Source organism: Mus caroli, chromosome 1 (genome assembly GCF_900094665.2).
Source record: "Mus caroli chromosome 1, CAROLI_EIJ_v1.1, whole genome shotgun sequence".
NCBI classification, from domain to species: domain Eukaryota; kingdom Metazoa; phylum Chordata; class Mammalia; order Rodentia; family Muridae; genus Mus; species Mus caroli.
In genome coordinates, this window is record NC_034570.1 from 74540926 (window position 1) to 74560770 (window position 19845).

At 39.3% G+C, this 19845-nt stretch overlaps 1 protein-coding gene across 4 annotated transcripts in view; it reads left to right on the plus strand.

Moving 5' to 3' along the window:
- Positions 1-19845, plus strand: part of Nyap2 (neuronal tyrosine-phosphorylated phosphoinositide-3-kinase adaptor 2) — a 265902-nt gene that overhangs the window by 218192 nt on the left and 27865 nt on the right. For 3 of the 4 annotated variants that reach the window (XM_029483163.1, XM_029483159.1, XM_021172656.2), the window contains one exon: positions 5434-5537. In XM_029483163.1, coding sequence (XP_029339023.1) covers positions 5434-5537 — 104 coding nt within the window. Of the gene's footprint in view, positions 1-5433; positions 5568-19845 lie in introns of those variants that run through there. The other variant, XM_021172663.2, reaches the window with a different exon arrangement.

Here is a 19845-nt window from a genome sequence, read left to right on the forward strand (position 1 = left end):
GCTAGTGGAAGACTGACTTCCAGGCAACTAGGGTGAGGATCTTATACCCACACCCACAGTGACACACCCATTCCAACCAGGTCACACCTATTGCAACAAGGCCACACCTTCAGATGGTGCCACTCCCTGGTCCAAGGATATACAAACCATCACAAAGGTGTATCCAGTTCAATATTAACTGATGGGGGTTTTGTTTGTTTGTTTGTTTGTTAGGTTTCTTTTATTTTTCTTCAGTCAAGTACTTGGTGAATTTTTTATATTTCAAAAACAACCACTTCAGGGGCCGGAGATGGTTCAGAAGTTAAGAGGCATAGCTGCTCTTCCAGAGGTCCTGAGTTCAATTCCCAGCAACCACATGGTGGCTCACAATCATCTCCAAGAGGATCAAATCCCTCTTCTGGCCTGCTGATGTATATGCAGCAGAGCACTCAGACATTAAATGAATAAATTAATTAATTAAAAAAAAACCTGTTACTCATCTTCCCCTTGTGAGAGGAAATGGATTGCTGTTCTGGGCCTGCCTCCTCTTCTTCCTCTTCTTGCCATCTCCATCTTCTCTGTCTGTTTCTGCATCTCCTGTATTGCTCTTGCTCTTCTCAGTATACTGGGAAATTGAACAAGCAGCATCAACTTCTTTTGTGTAGCGTTATTGGTAGAGTTTTCAAAGGAATGGAGAATTTCCTCTTGCTTATAAAAACAGTAGCTGTCCTCCAGCTCATGATTAACCTCTTGATGAAATGAATGTTTCTTGGTGCAGAACAACTCTCCCTTATATTTCTTTTCAGGCTGGATTCATTGTTTTAGAGCCCCACCCCCCCAACCCTAAATCTTATATTAGATTAAGTTAGAATGAAAGCATAAGTATCTATTGTTTAACTCTGAGAGAGCATTTCATTTTCAAAGATTAGAGATCTGTACAGTTTTGATGCCATAAGCCCAGACAATCTCTAAGCTGCTCAATTATAGCTAAAATATTTTCTAGGTATTTCACTGGTTAATATATAATCATTTTCTCTCATAAACCTTAGTGGTCATATAAGGATTTGGGTCATTTGTCTTCTTTTATAAATACCTCAATAAGCTGCAAGTGTGTTTGAGCTATAGGTCACTAAATGGAGCCAAAATGAAGGACAAAACCACACCATTAAAAAGCATGAATGTTTCTGTGTGTGTGTGTGTACCTGTATATGTGTATACATAATAATTTATGGGACTAATCTAAGTCTAAATCTGCAGGTAGAGTCATAAGCCATGTGATGTAAGCTAATATCAACCATTTAAGTGCTGTGTGGATTGACTGCAGAGTTGGTCCATAAAAATGGCTCACTAGTAGCTTAAATAGCTATGTGCAATGACTATGCGCAATGGCTAGAAGATGACTTACATGTGTAAATAATGGGTTAAATAGCCCTGCCATGATCTAGGCTGCCTTCCAGTGACAAAGACAGGCTTCCACATTCACAGTGAAATCTGGCATTCATTTGGATGGTAGTGATGTTTACTCTGCATACGAGAGAGATCCAAGACTATGTAAGATGCTGATTGCGTTAGGTTTGGACTGAAAATCTCCGTAGTGGAAATTAGAACTTAGATATATGAGAAGGTATAAAAAGCCTTGATGTATGTAGACAATCTCTTTATCAGATGATATTTTTCACTACAAACTTGAAAGGAACCTTGAAGTAAACAATAGTATGAAATATATTATCATAAGAACAAAATGATCTATTTTACCAGATCTGCTATCCCAGTAATGGGATATACAGACACACTTATTCCTCATAGAGACATTACTGACCAAGGCTCTGATGGAGGCTTTAGCTGCTGTTTCATGTGATAAAAACTTATTCCCCAAGTAATTCCCCTAACGGTTTCTGCTTTCTAGTAAATAAGATTATATTGTGAGTTACACATTTATCATTAAATTATATATATATATATGTATATATATATATATATATATATATATATATATATATATACTCAAACAGCTTCAATTCACATAACACAACACAAAACTAAAGCTTTCTGAAATGTGTCTAAGAGAGTCATACCCCCTGAGTGAGAATTATTGCCTCAGTGTAGAGTGGAGTAGGGCCTGGAATCCAGGTCTTAATCTGTGTTATTTGAATAGATTTAGAAGATGTGCTGAGCTCATCTTGGTGAGTTTGAGTATCTTTGGTTATTAAAAGAACAATGCACAATAATTAGACATCTACTTTATTTTTTTTTCTGACAACCCAAAATGCTTAAAAGTACATGAAATAGTGTCAGTGTTGAATCCAAACTAAGGAAATGGAGAGGATTGAAAAGGACCCACTATCAAAGTATTATTCACAGTCTCAGCAAACTGTGACCCCTGATTTGATGTAAAGTTAATATAGGAGAAAAACTTGAGAGGAAGGGTAGAGGTAGATCACTGTGCATCCAAAAGCAGAGACAGATTGCCTGTGTTGTGGTGAGGAGAGGCTAATGGGCAATAGATTAGGGATTCCTAAGTGGTATCAGATTGCAGAGGGCTTCTGAAGCAAAGTCGTGGCGTTACATCACATGGGTGATCATCAGAAACATGTAAACAGCAGGTAAACTGACAGTAATCTAGGAAATTCAGTCTGACATGGATTCCAAGGTAGTTTAGAGTATAGATACTTTGGGAACCAGTAAGGAGATTTCAGAGATATGAACAAGGCAAACAGGAGATTTTGCAACATAAAACCAAAATTCTAATAGGGCTATGCATATACAGAAAGGGAGGAAGCAATGGGCTGAAAATGTCCAAGATTTTCCCAAGAAAATGGAAGTGATAGTCCTGCTATGCATTGGGAAGCAAGGGCTGGAGGGGAGCCGGAGATTGGTGCAAGACATTAGAGTACTACTGGTCTTTTCTTCCCAAGGCATGAGAATGACCCAGTGTGCAGAAGGCAACCAAGTGTGCAGAAGGCACTGAGACCCAGGACCAAACAAGAGCACATGGGGAGAACAGAGCTTCAGATCCTGTTTGGGACTCAAAAAGGAGAAGATATTAGAAGGCAGGGAATGCTGCTCTGTGGGGAAAATACAGGAACAAAGAGAGAGAGCAATCAGGGCAGGTTGGAGAGAGATGTCATAGACGGAAAGAGGAAAAAGAAATGTAGTCAGTGACACTAAACATGGAAGTGAACTAGAAGTAAGGGTTACTGCACACATGTATGTAAATGTATGTGTGCAGTACATATATGGGCATTTGGGTGCTTAGAGGTAATGAAAGCCAATGTCCACCAGGAGTGAACATTATACAGGTGTGATGGTTATTCCCAATTTTCAACTTAATGAGCTCTGGATTCACCTTGGAGACAAACCTCTTGGCATAATAGTGGATAATGTTGTTCATTGGGTTAATTGAGGTGGGAAGATCCCTTCACCTTGGGTAGTACCAATGCCTAGAATAGGATATGGGACTTTATTGAAGGGAAAAAGTGAGTACAATATTCATCACTCTCTACTTCTTGACTGTGGACTCAATGTGATTAGCTGCCTACAGCCTTCTAGACAGTGGCTTCTCCTCCTCCTTCTCTGAACTGTTAGAGTATTTTATCTCAGCAAAGGAAACCAACATACCAATATTGTCATCCCATAATTTGTATTCCTTGTTATCTTCACTTCTCAGAAACTATATCCTGGAAAACAGCGTATTTTACTTATTATTATTTTCATGGATGAATAAGCATGTGGTGAATGGAAGAAATACAATCTGAAATATATTTGAGTTTCTGAGTAGCTCCCATAGACTCAGGATCTTGTCTGCATCAGCCTGTGCCACCTACTGCACAGCATCTTTAGGTTGTTTCTTTCCCAGACTCCCACAAGAAAGTATGAAGCCAAAGAATGGCAGTATGTTTGGGTTTCTCTTTCTAATGAATTTTCAAACTCCCACCAAATGACTCTAGACACAGCAATGGCCTTCGTGGTATAAAACGGTCTTTGGAGTCTGGGTACTCTGTGCCTTTACCACACAGCCTTTGCATCATGGTATGTGCTGTGCATTCAGTGTGAACTTGGAAGACTCATCGACTGTTTTCATGCATCAAAGGCCTGATTGCTGTGTAGAGTTTGGGCTCCTTGAGAAAGCAAAGCTTCTTTTGGCACAAGCAGAGGATTGTGTTCATTCTACTCAGTCAAGTTAGTTTTACACAATAGGTATATAAAGAATAAGCAAAAGATTGCAAATGTTTTAGAAGATAATTATAAAATTCTAAATAAACAAGGGCCCATGAGATGGCACAACGGGATAGATAATTGCTGGTAAATCTGCAATTGATATTTAATTCCTATATCCTATAAGTTGTGCTATAGCTTCCACTCATATGCATGCTATGGCATATGCATGGTCAGCACACACACACACACACACACACATGCAGGCACACATACAAACACACAAAAATCTATCAGTCCGCTGGTAGAGAGTAGATGGAGAGAAGTTTAAAAACTGTTGTATTGAAAGCATGATAAATACCCTCATAGAAAGAAGGAGGGAGAGAGGAAGAGGGGAAGGGAAGAAGGGAAAAGATTGAGACCGGAGGAAGAATAAAAAGGAGGGAAGAAAGAAGAGAGGAGGAAGAAAGAGAATAGAGGGGGAGAGGAGGAATTTGGAAATGGAAGAGAGGCCATGGGGCCCTAGGAACTACAGTTGAAAATGAATAACCAGGCACTGGCAGAGCTGCTCCTGCCATCCATTGGACAGAGTACAGGGTCCCCAGTGAAGGAGCTAGAGAAAGCACTCAAGGAGCTGAAGGGTTCTGCAGCCCCATAGGAGGAACAACGATATGAACTAAACAGTATCTCCAGAGCTCCAAAGGACTAAACCACCAACCAAAGAAAACACATGGTGGGACTCATGGCTCTAGCTGCATATGTAGCAGAGGATGGCCTAGAATGGCCTTGTCAGTCATCAATGGGAGGAGAGGCCCTTGGTCTTGTGAAGGTTCTATGCCCCAGTATAGGGAAATGCTAGGGCCAGGAAACTGGAGTGGGTGGGTTGGGGAGCAGGGGGAGGTGGGAAGGGAAAGGGGGTTTTCGGAGCGGAAACTAGATAAGGAGATAACATTTGAAATGTAAATAAAGAAAATATCTAATAAAAATTGAATAATCCGTCACAGAGTCACTTACTTTTCTTCTGAATGTAGTGTTTTTCTTCCGTGGAAACTAATACTAACGTGGTCATTTGTGCGTGGAAATAAGGCCTGTGCTTGAAGGGATTCTCACTCTACTCCCCACGACCTCATCTGTGACTGAAGTGCCTTGGAGCACGAGTAGTTATGAAAACATTTATTCCCAGGATGGCTATTAGCCAACACCAGGAACATTTTGTACATTCACGTGTCGCCAAACACCGGGGGGAGGCAGAGCTCCGGTCTACCGCAGCTAATATTTTTGTCTTCCTCTCCTTCACAGAACCTAAAGTAAGCTGCAAGCTGGGGCGCTCTGCATCTACATCAGGAGTCCCTCCTCCTTCAGTCACTCCTCTCAGGCAAGCCAGCGATCTGCAACAGAGCCAGGTACCATCATCGTTAGCCAATCGTGATTGACTTCCTGTGGTGCAGCATCCCCAAAGCTTGCCACCTGTCTGTCCTGTGTTGCTGTAGACAATGTTTGCGTTTGCTTTGGTTTCTCTCTGTGTGTATGGGTCCGGGAGGAGTTCCACATCTGTGTTTCCATCTCCAAGAGAATGTCTTTCTTCTTTGTGATTTGGTGATAGTTTCTTTGCTGTTTGTTACCGAATCGTTTTTTTTGTCTCTGGTTTCCATCATTCTGAAATATAAATGTAGTAAATGTACTGTATGTATGGGAATAGTGGCTATTTAAAAAAAATTCATTCTCTTTTCCATGTTCTGTGTACTTTTATACTGTCTTTGAAAATTTATCAACATTTGATAAATTTATCTACTTTTTGTGTAAATTTCTTTCTAAATGTTTTGTCCACAATATTTGCACAGATGTTGTCAATGAATCTGTACATACATTTTAACTCTTACCCTGCTATACTGTAATATTTGTGTTAATTTACTTAAATTTTTATTTAGCTTCAAGCATGATTGTAAGACAATGTTGGTGTTGATGTTCTTATAAATATTCATCTATCTATTGACTCCTTGAATTGAATGTGGCAGCTAGTCTTTATTCATTCTTAGGCCATAGAAACAAATTAGCCAACCAGATAATTTAGATATTTACGAACAGCTGTAGATTAATAAGGCAAGCTTATAAATAAATGGCATTTCTCTCTTTAAGCCAACAATATCAGAAATATTCTCAGAAAAGAGAATGTAAGCGTCTGTGCATGGCAAATGAGATCTTCATTATCACTTGGAGAAAAAAGATAAGAAATAAAGGCATAAGCTAAACTACCATTTTTTCCTTTACAGTATACTATGTTCTTTCAATGTTCATTTGGGTGCATGGCTCTGAATGGGAATTTAGGACAAGGAAAACCACTACTATGTAAATATCATTTAAAATAACTCAACCAATAGGAACCAAATACCTTAACTTAATTGATGAAGTTTCATTATTGTTGCCATGAGGTATTATGGGTGTTAAGCGGGATGATAGGATTTTAGAACAGTTGTTCCACTTTCCGGCTCTTGTGTCTCCCTCTATGATGCTTGACTGAAACAGGATGTTATAAAACCAATGACAAGATCTTCTAGGAAACTGTCCAGCACTGATCATCCAAGTGCACACTCATCAATATGGTAAATGTCAGGAGGTTTTAAAGCCATAACGAAGCAGAATAACTGCAGTTTTTAATGAGAAACATTGTGCATCTCAGTATTTTTGCCCTACTAAACTATGCAGTCTTTAATTTCTGTGTGTATGAATATCTGCGAGCACTTGTCTCTCTCAGGTGCCTCTCAAGTGCCATTTAGGATTTCTTAATTTAAATTACCAAAGGCCTTTGTATGTAAATGTAGCCATCCTAACCACTTCAAGGATCACAGCATACGTTGACAGGGCACACTTGCCTCTTAGTCACAGTGACAAAATGACCCTTTCTCTACCATCTCTCAAATGTTGAAAAACTGTTAAAGAGTGTGATATGGAAATTAATCTCTTCCAACACAGAATGAGGCAGCTCTCTAGAGCACTCTGGTGTGCTTAGATTAGCTGGCTTGATTGTGCGTTTAAGGGTATACAATATGGAAGCAGAGGAATGACCAAACCAGAGCAGGAGGCTCTCCACCCCAAGCTGACCTCTTACTGGACACCGAACTTCTCCACAGAAGAGATCCCTGTAACCCATGCCAGAGATTTGGCCAGTAGCATCTGCCATTCATGTTAGTATGCCTTGAGGTCAGCCCAGCATGCATTCATTACAGAAAAGCCCCAAAAGAGGGACATCAAAACAGCCACAAAGATCATTACACAAAGTCAGCTCACGTTGGGGAATTATTTGCCTGAACTAATTTCCAGCTGAAAAATAAATTGTATTTGCAAAGCGTATTTTCCATAAATAACATTTATTTCCATGAAATTTGTTGAAGATTGTATCTAGCTTTGTGAAATATGGAATAAATTAATATTAGTAATAAGACTACGGGTGACTAAATTAACCTATAGCTAGCTATACATTATGACGATGTTGCATTAGTATAATGCAAGTATGAAAATCCCCAATACTTTCTATGTGCTCTCAATACTTCTGTCTTATTGGTTAAAAAAATGCAAGGCTTGCGTTTTCTGTAAGGCATTCTATTGTATTTAATTAAAGTCAGAGTTAAATAAGTGAAAGATTACTTTTCAATGCCAGCTGGATTTCAAAATGTTGGGATTATTTGATTTCTATGTTCATGCAAGGAATTCAGATAGTGGGAATTCTGATTTCATTTTATAAACAATGGTGTCACAGGATATTTTGGCATATTATTTAGATTTGTATGGTCATTAAATTCATATGCTTTAAGGACCAGATATTTAGAGGCCACTTTTTAAGTTTAACAGTCTCATAACCAGCATCTCAAGAAATCTGCTACTGAGCAGAAACTACAAACTCATAGCTGTCCCCAACACACTTATTATCCATCGCTACCAGGAATGAGGCAGATTGATGAAATTTACAACTCCATCGAAGAAGATCCAAACCCATGGGGTGGCACTTAGGTCAAAGGACTCTGAGGGTGTCTGCTAACTGCTAGTCCTCTGTACCTGGATGTGTCCTTTATACCCTTATCATCAGAAGTCAAAACCAAGCCAATGGAAAAATTATAAAGTAGCTGACGAATATTCTTTAGTGTGTGAAAGGCACAGATGTTATGGAAGGGTCTGAGGTGAAGTTTTCACAGTGACGATCCCATGCTGTTTATTGTTTTCTCTGCTTCTTGCCTGTAGGATGTACAAGGACATGGGTGGAGCCTTCCTGTTCTGTTCTATATCAAACAGGTGCTCTTACTCCCCCATGTAGCGAGTGAGAATGCCAGTGTGAGCTGGCTGACACAAGCTGTCCAGCGTGTCTTGCTTATGGGATGCTAGAAGTTATGAACTGAAACGCTTAAGTGCGTCACTCTTCTTTTTTCCAGGGAGCCTGTTTTTTTATCTGTAGGGTATGGGAAGTATTATTTGTTTAATAGTATTGTTGAGAATCAGTGTGATTATAAATATATAAGATTCATATTATATAAAATATAATATACATTTATATTATATAAGTATATTATATAAATTATATATAATTTCAAATTTAAAGTAATAATTATATTATTATAATTGATATAATATTATTGTGTACTAAATATAAATGTATTTTTATATATGAAAAGGATTAGGGATGATATTTATTCTTTCTCTTCTTGCTATACATCACTTTACTCTCTCAAATACTCAAATTTTTCGGATTGCTGGAAAAGTTTGAGAGGAGACTTCTGGCCACTGATGTAACAAAGCAGTTGGATGCAGATGGGTGACTTGGTTCACCCCAGTATTACCAGTCCTATGTAATCCTGTGAGAAATTTAAACACTCAGAATTTGCTAGGGTAGTGACTTTTTCTTGTCCTGTATTTATCATGTGTGGTTTGGATAAAATGTAAGTGGAAATTGACTACAAGTGTCATTTCAACTCCCCTGTCATCTATTGTTATTTATTGTCCTATCTAAATTAAATGACAAATGAATGCAATGGAAATTCTACAGCTATCTAGGATGCTATCATCTTTTGTGGTAAGAAGAAAGAAAATGCTATGGTCAGAATGGTCAGAATATGCTTTAAGATGTATCACTCCTCTGATTCAAATACATTGTTTTCTTTAAACACCAGCATGCACTCTGGAATACACCTTTAACAACTGAAACGAATGGGGCTTCAACAAGCCTGCCCCACACTGCTTGGAGAACTTTAACAAATAAAGTGGATACATGGCTCCCCCTAGCAACCGAAATGTATACTACAACCAGCTCTTCAAAGGCAGGGCTGCTTTTAAATAGTAGAGTCTTACTTGTAAACACAGCTTCTGAGTGAGGAAAATGAGGAACTGTATCCAATGCCCCTTGCGTGCTGAACATTTTTATGGATAGATGAAGCTGACTGCATTGGGCTGTATGCCTTCTTCCCTTCATTTAATTATCTCTATTCAACCTGAGTCTTGAGAAAAAAAAAAAGTATTACCCTTCTTTAATTAAAATAAAGTGCAGGGGTGGGGAGCTTAATTCAATAAATAGAAGAATAACTTCTTGATTTTTTTCCTTCTGTTAATGTCATTGAAATGAGTAGCTTAAAAATGTTTCAAAAAAAAAAAAGGAAGAAGAAGAAGCTCTCTCTAGCTACTGGGTAAGCTTTCCTCCGACTTAGGTGGAATATGAAGAAATGTTTGTACACAACACTAGCTCACAGTTGTTCTGCACTTTATTCCAGTGCCTCTCAACTTTCCTAATGCTGTAACCTTTAGTGCAGTTCCTCATGTTGTGGTGACCCCCAACCATAAAATTATTCTGCTATTACTTCAATACCTATAGTCTTGCTGCTGTTAGAAATTTTAATGTAAATATCTGATATACAGGATATCTGATTTGCGACCCCCCAAAGAAGTTGAGACCCACCAGTTGAGAACCTTTGCTTTATTTGAATAATATGGTCCTGTGGTGCATGCTTTTCTGAAGAAATGCTAAGGGGCGTTAGTCGTTCCCTTCTATTCTGTGCGACACATAAATGTTACCCCTCAGGTTGAACCACCTTGCTAAACAAAACAGATATCTTAAGCAGCACTCGTGATCCTCCTGCAACTTCCACAGCTCTCAGGATTCTGTATTACCATGTTCATATCATATCTACTTTGTGCTCTTAATATCATATCTATTAAGAAGTCATAGTATGTCTATTAGTGAGGAAGCTGAAGCCAGAGTGTCTCTGTACATTCAAATCTGACACTAGTCACATGGTGCTCAGGTGTAAGCCCAGATTGTCTTATTAAAGCCATGCCATACACAAAGCTGCCTTCTTCATACTTCGGTTCTCAATTGCTCTCCACATTCTCTTTTGCTCCTTGGCTTATTAAACATGCAGATTTTCTTGGGTGTTATATTTGTGTTCATCATTTTTAAATGAAATTTGCATATGGGAGTATGAATTGCAACAGGACTTCAACTAAGCAGTGTCCCGCCTTTGACTAGTATCCCCAAGGATGAAATGAGGTTAGCAATGTGATTCTATCTCTGTCATATCACTCTCAACTTCCACTCTTGTGTTCTCCACTGAAAGAACTCATGAGAGACATAAAGAGCAGAAAGATTTTTTTTCCCCAGAGGAAAGGTATAGAAGTATATGATGAACAAAGAGACAACACTCTCCACTTATATTTCAGGCTAGTGCATTAATACTCTTCTATTATAGTGATAAAATACCATAACTAAAGGAACTAACAGAAGAAGGGCTTACTTGGGCTTATGGTCCTAGACAGATAAAAGTCCATTATGACAAGGAAGCCTGACAGTCAGTAGTCAGTCAGGTGAGGACGCTAAGTGTTGACATACTAAACCGAAAGCAAGAAGCAGAGACAATCAACTGGGAATGACTGACTCTTGAGTCTGTTTCCACTCCCATGCTGCTGTCAGCAAAGCCACATCTATTAAGACTGCTCAAACAGTGCCATCCACTGGGGACCAAATATTCAAATGCCAGAGACTCAGAACTCTCTCAAACCACTACAGCTGGCTTCATATAGCTCTTAAAGTCTCTAGAGCATGCAATTTTTCTTTGGAGTACTTTTCCTGTCTAAAAAGCTGGTAGACCCTTTAAAACTGACTCTTACTAAAGGAAATAATGATGCCCTTCAAATAAAAAGTCCTTGGCTAGAGAGTAATCGTGTAAGGTTTAGGTAGTTATGTGTTAGTGGACTTTTAGAGGTTCAAAAGCTCACTATGTCACGCCTCCCTCCCAGGCCCAGAGATATGATTTAAATCCCATTCTATTGAACAATAATCAGAGTTCTGTAGGTTTAGTCATTAGTTTTAAAACCTGCTGATTATAAGGATATCTCCAGTGATCTCCAAGCCTGGATGGATTGACTTTAGGATCAGCTTCAGTGAGGCAGCTCAACTTTATTTTCTGTGAACAAGGGTTATGGAGAACTTGGGGAGTAGGTTGGGCCTTCCAGGTTGATAGACATCATTGGCTAGCATGGGAATGCTTCCTTTACATGATAGGAACATGCCAGGCAGGGTCTTTTTAGGAGACAGGAAGTAAATCTGTCTATAGGCTGTGTGAATTTTGTCAGACTTTTTTAGGGGTTACAGGATGAAAGGGCTGATTGGTCATAATACAGTACCTAATTATCTATCATACAGCAGGCAGGGATGAGCAGGTCTTCAGGGCTGGATCATGCAGCCCTTGCAGGAATGTGGGATCATCCTCTAGATAGATAAGGTCAGACACCTGTGCGTAGAGACACTCTCCAGCTAAGATCAGGCAAAGTGCAAGTCCTGCTGAGAAAGAGAGTGCTTCATTTTGTACCAAGCTCAGAGAGCTTATCCAGACATGTTGAACTATGTCCTTAATAGCAAGATCCAAACTAGTGTTAGGAGAAACTTCTGACCATGTTGAAACAAGGCCTAAGTGCTCAGAGTGTTTACACGTACATGTGTATGAGTATGCATAAATGTACATGTGCTGCTATGACTGTGCATATGTGTGTGTATATGCATACACATACACATACGGATACACATTTGCATATGCATATGCATACGCATGCGCATACACATACACATATACATATATATAAGCATGTGAGTGTGCATGCCTCTGAAGAGTTACATGTGAGTGTGCATGCCTCTGAAGATTAGGCCTTGAGCAAACCTAATAAATTGGACATTTCTGAAAATAACATACATAACACACATCTGGACCTGAAAGTATCAGCTGCAGGAGTTTTGGGTGTAGATTTAGCCAACAGTACACAACAGACATTAATATATTCACTAAGGCTTGCCTGGCTTCTGGATTTCAACGGCAATCCCATAAGCAGACAGTTTAAAGGGAGAAAAATAGCCATACTGTCAGTTCAAAGCATTTGTTTTTGTGAAGCAAAGTCTGCATTTGAGCTGGTTAATAATCCCGGTTGTCTGCTATTTTGACAGGGATGGTATTTGGTATTTGAAATGCTGCATTTAATGGCTCTGTTCCTAGAAAATGAGAGACTCATTTGAAGGACCAAAGAGTGTCAAGAGTGATCCTACCTGACACAGTCAACTTTGCATATGAAAGGAAAGAAGGCTTTCCAGGAGATGCTCAGAGAGCCAATGTTGCTTATCTTTCAAGTGCACTCTGGGTAGATCCCCAGTGTGTGCCGTTTACCAACAAAATACTAAATAATGAAACAAGGTGCCCTTGGAGAGTCCAGACACCAGCACAGCATCTTGGTGTTGCCAAGCTTAGGGAATCCCCAAGTGTTTTACATTCTGAATTCTTGCAAAGTAAGGTGAATGAATTTGAAAGCACTTCTCTTAGTAGTTTTGGAAAGTTGAAATGTTCTTTTTCCATTGTTCATGTGTTCATCATGTCCCTCCTTTTATCATTTTCTTTGAGCACAGAGAGGCAGAGAGACAGATCTCTTATTTCTTAGCACAGACATGCATCAAGAGAGCAAAGCAGTGGGCAGGAGATCAGAAGTGAGACGAACCTCACCACCCATTTTACACTTTGAGTTTCCTTTTCCTGAATCCAGATGTATTTTGGAAGACAGCTGTGCAGTTTTATAACAAGACCATTGCCTCTAGTCCACTTTTTTTAAAACAACTCCAATTTCTATCCCAGGTCTATTTTTCACAGCTATAACAGAGTGATTGTATGTGCCCTTCCCTGTGTTATGTGCCCTTCTGTACAGTTATTATATATTGCTCTATACATTTCAAGGCCCTGGTGAGTTGGTTGGTCCTGGTCTTGTTCAGTTAAATCAGCCATCATCATACCCTTTAACTACTCTATGTTCACACTACACACTCCCCACCAGGTAATCCTTTCTCACTCCTTAGTGCTCTTGGGGTGTTTACAAAGATTGCATAGGCCTCACTTCTGGCAACCTCCTCTAAGTGTGTTCTCATAACAATTCGACCTTTGGTCAGAGTCAAATTTAATATGCTGTTGAGGAAGCTGTACCTACTGTTCCACTTGCTCTTCCCTCTTTTTCTTTTGCATGATCATAAATGGCTCTGCAGTGAACTTTGGGTAGAGAAAGATTGTACTTAAGATCATGGACGTGTCCTCTGAAGAGGTTTGTCACTTAAGAGAGCAATTCTTGGACCCTGAAGAAAAACCCACACTTCTTTGTGTCCCTCTCTCCCTCTCCCTCTCCCTTCCTCTCCCTTCCTCCCTCCCTCTTTCTCTCCCTCTCCACCTCCCCCCACACACACACACTCTCTCTCACTATTTTTCTCTGTGGGAGAGAATTGACAGGCCTCTGTGGCTCAACAACTCTTAATCAATGGCTCCTCCATGCTTTCCATCAGGTATATCTTGCTGAACAAAATCATGTGATGCCTCCTCTAAAGTATGTAAAAAAAAATTTCTGAAGGGTTTCTCCAGTGGTCTTCTACCTGCCCATATCTAGTATCTTGCAAGAAAAGACCATCACTCCTACTACATTTGACCTCTACTCTATGTCTACCTAAAACAGGGAGAATTTTGGCTAATTTTCTTTAGTATCAGAATTTTAAATTTAAAGACATAGAGCAGATATTTAGGGGAGAGAGGAGAGATAGTGAAAGAAAGATAGATAGATAGATAGATAGATAGATAGATAGATAGAGTGCCAGTATAGAAAGACATTCTACACTTAAATGATACAAATGTGGATCCAGGGCAGAACATTAACTCTGATATGGAGTGGATGACACTGAATGAAGACTTAGTCCCTGGGAACAGGATGGTACGGGGCCATTTCCCACAAATAATTCAGTACAGGATATTATGAGAGAGAGAGAGAGAGAGAGAGAGAGAGAGAGGGAGATTAATTGAAGCTTCATTTTTCTCTTTCCTGTCTTATCTCTGTGTCTCTCTGTTTATTTAGAATGAAGGGACAGAAGACAGAGACAGAGACAGACACTGGCTCTTTGTGATAGATAGCCCACTGATCTGACTCCAATCAGGTTTCATTTGTGCTGCTATCTGCATTTCACTGTGACTCCCAGAGGTGGCAGCACTTCATCCTTTCCCTTCCAGGTTCCAGCAAGGGTGACAGTTTTCAGTATCCCTCCCAGAAACAAGGAGACAGAGTGAGGTGAGGAGTGAGGCCCGGGAAGGTGGAATAGAGAGAGACATATTTTTCTTTTATCCTCACCCTTACTTCTCATTCCAGTCAACAACTCTCTGGCAGGCCAGATGGGTGGATGGCTGGAGGTCCCTGAAGGATGCTGGGACCTGCCAGGCAGAATGATGCTAGGACAGTCTTATGCACCACAGACCTGATCCAGCAGCTGAGAGCTCCGCAAAAGTGCATGGAAGATAAAAGCAAATATTAGACCATTTTAATGTTTGGGCCTCATCCTAAACCCCTGTGCTGTAAATATTATCCACACACAATCTTCTATTTAGTCTGGCCTCTTATGTGCCACTGACTTAGCCTTGATAGCTAGCAAGTGTAGCTGCTATGATGCTTTGCAGTAAGGCTCAGTAGTATTTAGACTTTACAAATCGTTTTCATATATTCAGCCAACAGATTCTCATAGTTAAGATGCTGCCACCATATGGTCTGTTGGTATTCTAGCTTGCAAAATTGTTGATCCAACTCCTTCTATTCAGAGAAATTTCAGCCTAATAAAGAGATCAGTTATGTGTGTGTACATGTTTGTGCAGTGACAATTTAGTATATCTAAGAAATACATACAGAGAAGACAGTAGGATTCATTGCCAGTATTGGAGAAGCCACCGAAGGTGGTCAAGTGCAGCTTTCTTGAAGGAGGTTGTGCCATTTGGTAGATACCTTAACAAGAGTGGGAAAGGTTGCTACAGCAGACATCAGGTTTGCAAAGGGGTAAAGATCTGTCAGCTGTGTGATTTGTCATTGGAAGGAAGTAACTAGCATCAGAGGAGTTACGGATGTTGAGATAGAAAAGACTGGGGAAAATCATGAAGGGATGAAGAATAAATGTCTACGTTTCCAGAAATGTACAACAGTCATCCTTTCTCCATGTTCTGAATAAAGCAACCTGCAGCCTTAGGATATTCAGCACAGATTTGCCCAGAGCTGCTTCCTTGGAACTCCAATGCTCATTCCTGTGCGAATAATCCATGGGGACCAGATGATAAAATGGTTGGAGAAGATACCCTTAAGCCCAAAATTCATGGGACAAAAATGGAAACTGTTAGCTCAAAAGAACCCCCAATGGATGGCCTTCCTAAGAACAGCTCTATGCTTGCTTCAGTTTTTGTAATGTTGGTAATGGAGGGGGAATGCGCATAGTAGCTAACAGTCACATTATAATTTATCTCTGAATATTCCAGTGTCAAAAATCCCTTTTAAACTCCTCCACTATCCTAAAAAGAAAAAAAAAGCAACCAAGTAACTAATAACTATTCGATTCTAGGGTTTAATTCAAATCTTAAAATGACCAATCTCAAAAGCCCTTAAAGTATTGAGAATCAAACCTTATGTTTGCATTAGATTTAGTTCCATAGATCTCTCTCTCTCTCTCTCTCTCTCTCTCTCTCTCTCTCTCTCTCTCTCTCCATGTTCTTCTTTTTTTTTAATAAAGAACTTTTACAACAGTGTTTGCCTCCATGCATATATATATATATACACATGACAGGTATGCGTGGTGCTCACTGAGATCAGAAGAGGACAACAGATGGCTGAGAGAGAACCAAGTAGATGCTGTGAACAGGACCTGAGTCCTCGTCTACAAGGACAGCAAACACTCTTAATCGCTCCAGCCCACACTTGCACATGCACCATGAATATTTTCATTTATCAATGTAGTGACCTTTTCAGGACCACAACATGTGTTTTTGTTTTGTTTTGTTTTGTTTTGTTTTGTTTTGTTTTGTTTTGTTTTGTTTTGTGGTTTTGCTTTTCCTGACACTTCCTTTGCAGGTAGACTTGTATTCACATCAGTTATCAGGACCCTTTCACAGGGCTCACCTAAGACCAGCAGAAAACACATATTTACATTACAATTCATAACAGCAGCAAAATTACTGTTGTGAAGCAGTAAAAAAAAAATAATTTTATGGTTAGGGGTTCACCGCAACATGAGGAACTGTATTAAAGAGTCATATCACTAGGAAGGGTGAGAATCACTGCTCTAAGCTGTCTGCATTCCCTACAGTCCATTCCCACAAGCAGTCCAGAGCAAATGCCCTTTTGCAAATTTGCTGTGCAGTTCATCACCACTAGAGGGAGAGCGAGGACCTTCAAAGTTAACATTACTGCCTTTACCACAAGTTTATCAGTTTATTGCAACTTAAGTCTCTCTCTCCCTCTCTCCCTCTCTCCCTCTCTCCCTCTCTCCTTCTCTCCCTCTCTCCCTCTCGCCCTCTCTCGCTCTCTCCCTCTCTCTCTCTCTCCCATACACACACACACATACCACCACCACCACCACCAAAACAATGAAAATGCCACTGTCTCCCAAATGTGTCCCTCTATTTTTGTATGTTAATGTAGTTTAAAGTATATTGCACAATAATTAACTATAAATAAAATGTAACAAGATTAAGGATACATATGAATACTAACAAACAGTTATATGAGCCCATGGTCCTTATTTATTTATATACAGGTACACTTGCTGTTTTATAATATATACCATCAACCTTCCAGAATAAACCATGTGAAAAACGAAATTAATCATGGCTACTTTCCTCAAGCCTATATCTTACTGCTTAAACAAAAGGTTAAAAAAATCATTGGGGAATATAAATTTAATTTCTGTTATATCATATTACTCTAAAATTAAGTTCTTTCCCCCAAATAATTCTCCAAAGAATATGTCTTTACTTAATGTACCAGGTACTGCATTATATCTTTATCTTCCTTGAGTGAAACATGGTTAGATTTAACTTATCCCTTTAAAACTCATTCCCAATGACTAATGCAGGCTAAAACTAATCTTCATACATTTTCACTGACTATGATCTACAAGATTAAATCCTACCTGGAGACAAACCTTGAAGCCCACATTTTAAAAACATAAAAGAATAGTGATGACTCATTTACTGTAGGGACAAAGCAGAATAAAGAAGTATAATCCTGTGAATATAAGGATCCATAAAGTACTGGAAAGGAGTTCTGTCTGTTCTAGCATTTGGAAATTGCCATCCACATATATATGTATATATATATATATATATATATATATATATATATATATATATATATATATATATATATATATATATATATGGGCATATATAATACATAGGCTGGGGCATATATATATATAATATATATAGGCTGGGGAGATTGCTCAATGAAGCAATGGCTCTGTTTTATTATTATTTTAAATGCAGATGTGTAGAGAAAGAAGTCAGAAAGAAGTAGAGGCTTGGTCTGACCTTAGGAGTAGTGACCATTTTGTCGTCCAGATGTGCAGATAGCCAAAATGTCTATAGACAAAGATGTGATGGTAGTCCGCAAAGGAAGCTGGGAAACATATTATTTCATCATTGGGAAATTATCATTCCTAACTCCCAGAGGATATAAAAAATGCAGGTCAGGGATATTACAGCTGTTTTCAGCTGAGGAGAGTCTTTGTCAGAGGGTTTCGATCTGGCTCCATTGAAAAGGGTACCCTCTGGTCATGTAGTAAGGGGAGATCTTAACTTGATTGCCTATTACTGCCCTATAATCCTGAAGAGACTTGGAAATTTGTTATTAGTGGGCTCTAAGCAGATGACATGGTTACAGAGTACAACTAGGGGATCTTCTGGGAAGGTTCAGGATGGGGAGGAGCAGAGAGGAGAGAGTGAGCAAGGAGTTGGTTTAGGGTGACTGTGACTGTCCCATTGCCACAACTGGTACACTAAAATGAGCTGGCAGAAGTAGCAGTGAGCTACAGAGCATCAAAAGGGAACAGAAGAAAATAGACGATTGATGTAAAGAACTGTATCTGGTCTGGGGTTAAAGGGATGAAGGTCCCTTTTAGCCATTTTCTCCATAACATCTATAAGGTATTTATGCCGATGGTTCAGGAACACATAGAGCTGTTGTGGAGTGAAAGCTATTGCGAAAGCTTGCTTAAAACATTTTGTTTGAGTATATGATGGCGTCTAGTTTGTAAAAGATTTACAAGACAGGGTGGAAACATAGGTGTTAGGATAATAATAAGTAAAGAGTGATCATGATGGGGAGCCAGAGGGGGAGGGAACCAGAGGCCCATACAAGGGAGAAGGCTTAGTGTTGAAATTTTTTCTGCTCTGTGTCCTAAGCCCTATTTCAAATGAGTTATGATTTGTTAGCCTGGAAGCAGCAGATTCCTAGAGGAGAGCACAAATACCTTCCCAGCAGTCAGCTCTAGTCCTTTTTGGTCTTGGAGTGCCACAGCAGTGAAAGAACCACACTTTCTGAAGGATGTTAAGCTGACCTGACCTGGTGATGCAGTGAGGTTACCTGATGCACAGAAGGCTTTGGCTCTGAGTCACTAAAACAATGGCCACAGTAGCAAGAAGATAGATGCATTGGGAGGTCCATGGTCTATTAGTCTCCTTTAGAGGTCACCAAAACCTCTTTTAGGGATTTGGCATGTCAGTGTCTTGGTAACTCCTTCAAAGCTTACAGAAGGGGGAAGAGAAGGCCTGCAGGTAGAGGTAGAGTTTCTCGGAAGAGTGTCCATCCAAGGAGCCATGATAAAACTTAAACAGTTGGCAAAGTTTCACCTCCTATACACTTTTGTCAGGAAGTGTAACTGTACAATCTTGTGAGGAACATTAAGAGACAAGGTTGCATGGCAACTTTTATATTAAGGTTAGCAGGAGTTAAATGCAATTGTATAACTCTCTGGACCATGTACTAGAGTTTTATAAAAGGATAAGGCAAAATTAACTGTTCCTTTACTTTAGAGTGCCACATAATCTTTCATAGCCAATTTTTATATATCTGATTTTGAATATTATCTTAATTTAACCAAACTTTAAGTTTACTTAAACTTGCTTTAAATGACTTACTTTAGGCTTAATTTTGACAACAATGCATAATATTTCTTATACTAAGGAAGATAAAAGTTGGTCTGTTCCTCCAAGCTTGTCTCTGGAAATGAATTATATTTGTACTGAGCATGAATGACCACAAACTTGTATATTTTAATTTATCTTTAACAGTTTAAAACAAGTTGGTTTCTTTTCTCTCTTCTCTTCTCTTCTCTTCTCTTCTCTTCTCTTCTCTTCTCTT